The sequence below is a fragment of the Perkinsus marinus genome (assembly GCF_000006405.1).
Source record: "Perkinsus marinus ATCC 50983 genomic scaffold scf_1104296961726, whole genome shotgun sequence".
NCBI classification, from domain to species: domain Eukaryota; phylum Perkinsozoa; order Perkinsida; family Perkinsidae; genus Perkinsus; species Perkinsus marinus.
Window position 1 is genome coordinate 80,822 of NW_003205702.1, and position 3,563 is coordinate 84,384.

The 3,563-nt window shown below is 47.4% G+C and overlaps 2 protein-coding genes and 1 non-coding gene across 3 annotated transcripts; 2 read left to right on the forward strand and 1 right to left on the reverse strand.

The window, feature by feature from the left end:
- Positions 1 to 121: 121 nt before the first annotated feature.
- Pmar_PMAR023076 (hypothetical protein) lies at positions 122 to 680 on the forward strand (the record flags this gene model as incomplete). The annotated part of the gene is made up of 3 exons (XM_002772228.1): positions 122 to 131; positions 232 to 345; positions 433 to 680. 3 exons carry the CDS (start codon positions 122 to 124, stop codon positions 678 to 680), a joined length of 372 nt encoding a protein of 123 aa, XP_002772274.1.
- Positions 681 to 1,126: 446 nt separating this feature from the next.
- Positions 1,127 to 1,465, forward strand: Pmar_PMAR023077 (DNA-directed RNA polymerase subunit M, putative; the record flags this gene model as incomplete). The annotated part of the gene is made up of 3 exons (XM_002772229.1): positions 1,127 to 1,150; positions 1,207 to 1,328; positions 1,375 to 1,465. 3 exons carry the CDS (start codon positions 1,127 to 1,129, stop codon positions 1,463 to 1,465), a joined length of 237 nt encoding a protein of 78 aa, XP_002772275.1.
- Positions 1,466 to 1,820: 355 nt separating this feature from the next.
- Positions 1,821 to 1,902, reverse strand: Pmar_PMAR023078. Its single transcript has one exon. It is a non-coding gene; the product is annotated as a tRNA-Ser (tRNA).
- Positions 1,903 to 3,563: the final 1,661 nt, after the last annotated feature.

The window sequence follows — 3,563 nt, forward strand, 5'->3', positions numbered from 1 at the left end:
GTAGTATTAAGCCTTTACCATTATATGGCGGTTCAATCGAGGGAGGTTGTTTCTGTGTATTACACTCTACGTTGACTCTAGTAATTCGACAGTATTATCAAGAAACGATAGTCTCTTCGTAATGCCGTCATGTGTCTTATATGGCAATCTGCCTTATCGGCTCGTTTTAGAGCGAATTAGAATCGGGAGAAGTGTATTTTGATGATCAGCCTGGGATGATTGTGGTATCAGGTAAAGCCTTGAACAAAGCGGCCAATGCTGATGAGACAACACCACGGGCCAAGAAGGCCGCTAAGAACCTCATGGGGGCTTGGAAGAAGAAGATCGATTATAAGCCTTCATCAGGTGACCATTTCACGGGGTAGTTCTCTTGGAGAAATATGGGCAATCTGACGGGCGAATAATTCAGTCTAGAAACTCTCAATGCGTCAGGCCATCATCACTCTCATCCGAAATCGGTCTCCAGTGCGGAGTCTGCGATGGAGAACTCGTCGAAGCCAGTGAATGGTCAACCTACTGCTGATGCCTCGACAACTGATGGCAGCTGCAGCAGTAGCAGTGGAAATACTGATCTCACGTCTGTCATGGAAGTAGCAAGATGCGGTGATCCGAAGAGAGACAAGGTCATACTACCGGGTGGATCGTGGTCGAGTGCTTCCAGTACTGCAAGGTTAGCGTAGGATTCGTAGTAATAATTGAACTCAACGTTCGACCTATTGTTGATCGTTGGTCAGCATCCATAACCAAAGAATATTCTCTAGTTGTCTATGGAAATGACACACGCTCGTTTTAGATTCGCAATCTCTTATTCAAAGCACTGAGGCCTAGACGGAATCCAGAAGAGGCTGAACCCGCCGTCAGGGCTGTAGAGATTGAGGCAGAGTGTCATTCAAAGCTGTCAGAAAGGGAGTACGGCGCCTTGAAATGCAAGTTCTCACAGTGGGTAAATCCTTAGGTACTTGTCGCAAATACGAAGCATCAAATACAACTTGACGGACTCCTCGAACCCTGATTTTCAATGGAAGGTGGTGGACTAGCAGGTGTACTATTTAGGAGCTACTGCTGCCTTCAGGTGCTTGTAGGATTATTTCCTCGTGAAAAGTACTCTACCCTGACTTCAGAAGACATGGCATCAGAGGCTAAGAACCAGGTGAGTCAACTTGGGTCACCTATCTAGAGGACAGTCGTCAAAATTCATCGTATCAGCATCGTGCCAATGCAGCCAAAGCTGCTCTGGAGGAATGTCAGTCCGATTGGGCTATGCGTCATGGTGCGATACAGAAGAGTGGCATGTTTCAGTGTGGAAAATGCAGGAAGAGTCAGACGACGTGAGCTAACTCTGCCGTCTGATACCTATAATTTTTCACTTTTCAGATACTTTCAAATGCAGACTCGTTCTTCTGATGAGCCTATGACTACGTTCGTTACCTGTTTGAACTGCGGCAACAAGTGGAAGTTCTGCTAACAATGCTACTATTACGATGGCGGACCACTCCTTCGCTCTGCTAGTGATGCCACCACCCGCAATGTCATATTGTTCCTTACGCATCCTGCTGAGAATGAATTGTGTTTTCGTGAGAACATTCCTGGGGCCTCCCTTATGGGGTAACGCCGTCGAAAAATCCTGTCGAAAATCTGATACGACTGGTCTTGAGTGTCAACAGGGGAACGAGAGAGACTTGTTGTTCGTGAGTATAAGCTGTATCCGTCCCTAGTCGTTCATTAGGCGCTAAGCATCTGAGATGCTGCATCTTCTATAGCAGGATGTGACTTCGCATTTCCGTGAAATTTGGAATATGAAAATCCTAAAATTACCGAAACGACACCTGAGGGATTCGAACCCTCGCGGGCAGAGCCCAACGGCTTAGCAGGCCGCCGCCTTAACCACTCGGCCAAAGTGTCATATGTTAAAGGTATAGTATACGGAGAGGTGAGCTGTCCATCTCATCACCATGATAATATATAACGTCCACGGCCGACGTCAGGCGAACCGGGAAGAGCTGAAATGATGCCTCAAGTTTGTTTCACAATTTGCAGTGCAGCAAACGCACCATAGAGATCGCAGAACGCAGCAAAGCGTTCGCACTTCTCACAACGCAACACGTTTCTCCTTCGGCCGTTCAACGGAAGATACAATTCTGCTCTAAAAGCCAACGAAAAACTTCAATGCTTGAGTTCACGTCGGACTCCGCATCCAAACAATGTGCCTTCCCACTCAGTGATGATCGTGGGTGGCTCGAAGGTGCAGCACCATTGACGTGTCCATGACGAATCGCAAATCTGACGCGGCGCACGACACATAAGAAATCAGCTCATGGTGAGTTCATCTCCTCGTACTGGTGTAAAGATGAAACATCCATGACAGCGTTCTGATGCAACCAGTCGGCTACCTTCGGCAGATGCGTCTGCAACAGTCCACGATATGCATGAGCTCTGATCGATGACATGTAAACATCGCCAACAATGAATCTTCCCAGAGACAAGTTGTCACCTCACTACTTCCTGTGCCGACCCAAGGGATATGAACAGAGTCCAAACTATGCCTACCTGTAACCAGCCAAAAGGCAGTATCGCCGTGGGCACTCTTTCTTCAACACCTCCAACATAGCGTCTGCGCAAGCATCGTACGACATGGTGGATTTACTACACTCGAAGTACCTGGAATCACGACGCATACCACCGGGAACGGTGACTAGAGTAAGCACTCACAGGCCTCCAGCTGAGTACGCATTTTTCTGTTTCAGCCTGGCCAGGAGAGCATCACCACAGCTTGCATCGAGCCTAACAAGGATGTCGCTGATATGACCCGTGACAGATTCGGACAAGACAATCCGCGGAGGCCTCGACACATGCCATAAGTATCAGTCGACAGATGGAACTAATCCGCCAAGTCCAAAATTGACAATCCATGTAATAATCAATTATAACATGGATTGCCAAATTTGACAATTTTGACAGCGATTGATCCTAATAGTTCGGAACCATAAGATTCGCGAAGAATGAACCCGAGTTGGTACCATACCAAAAAATTAGTTTTCACCGTTGCTCGCGCGACGGAAGCTCGATCCCGATCGGTCGAAATCATTCACCATCGATACTTAGCTCAACCCCACTTACTTTTTCGTGGAATATTCCACAACATATCGGTTCTCGCTGATGATCTGCGTTGCCTCTGCATCAGTAATCCTCATATAGACTTCTAAAACTGGTGGAATCTGTCCGGATCTCTCCGGTGGCGCGGTGACCATCGATATCCAAACCTGAGCGTCAGCAATAGGGATCCAACCCATCGACAATTCTTCGCATCACGTAAATCCGACTACTGAAGCTCATCCCGATTCACTAACGAATTTCTGTATTTCATCGCTCGACGGTCGGGATGGGTCATGCACGAGTCTACAGTGTGTGGCAATTTGATATGCAAATGTGTGTTATTTTTTCCTCTATACAGGCTTCAAGAATCCCGCTGTGAGTGCACCATTGGACCCAAGTTTATCAAGGTGCAACCAGCAAAAGGGTCGGTATCGACTCATATCAGCCTTCAGAGCTTGGATTCTAAGCCA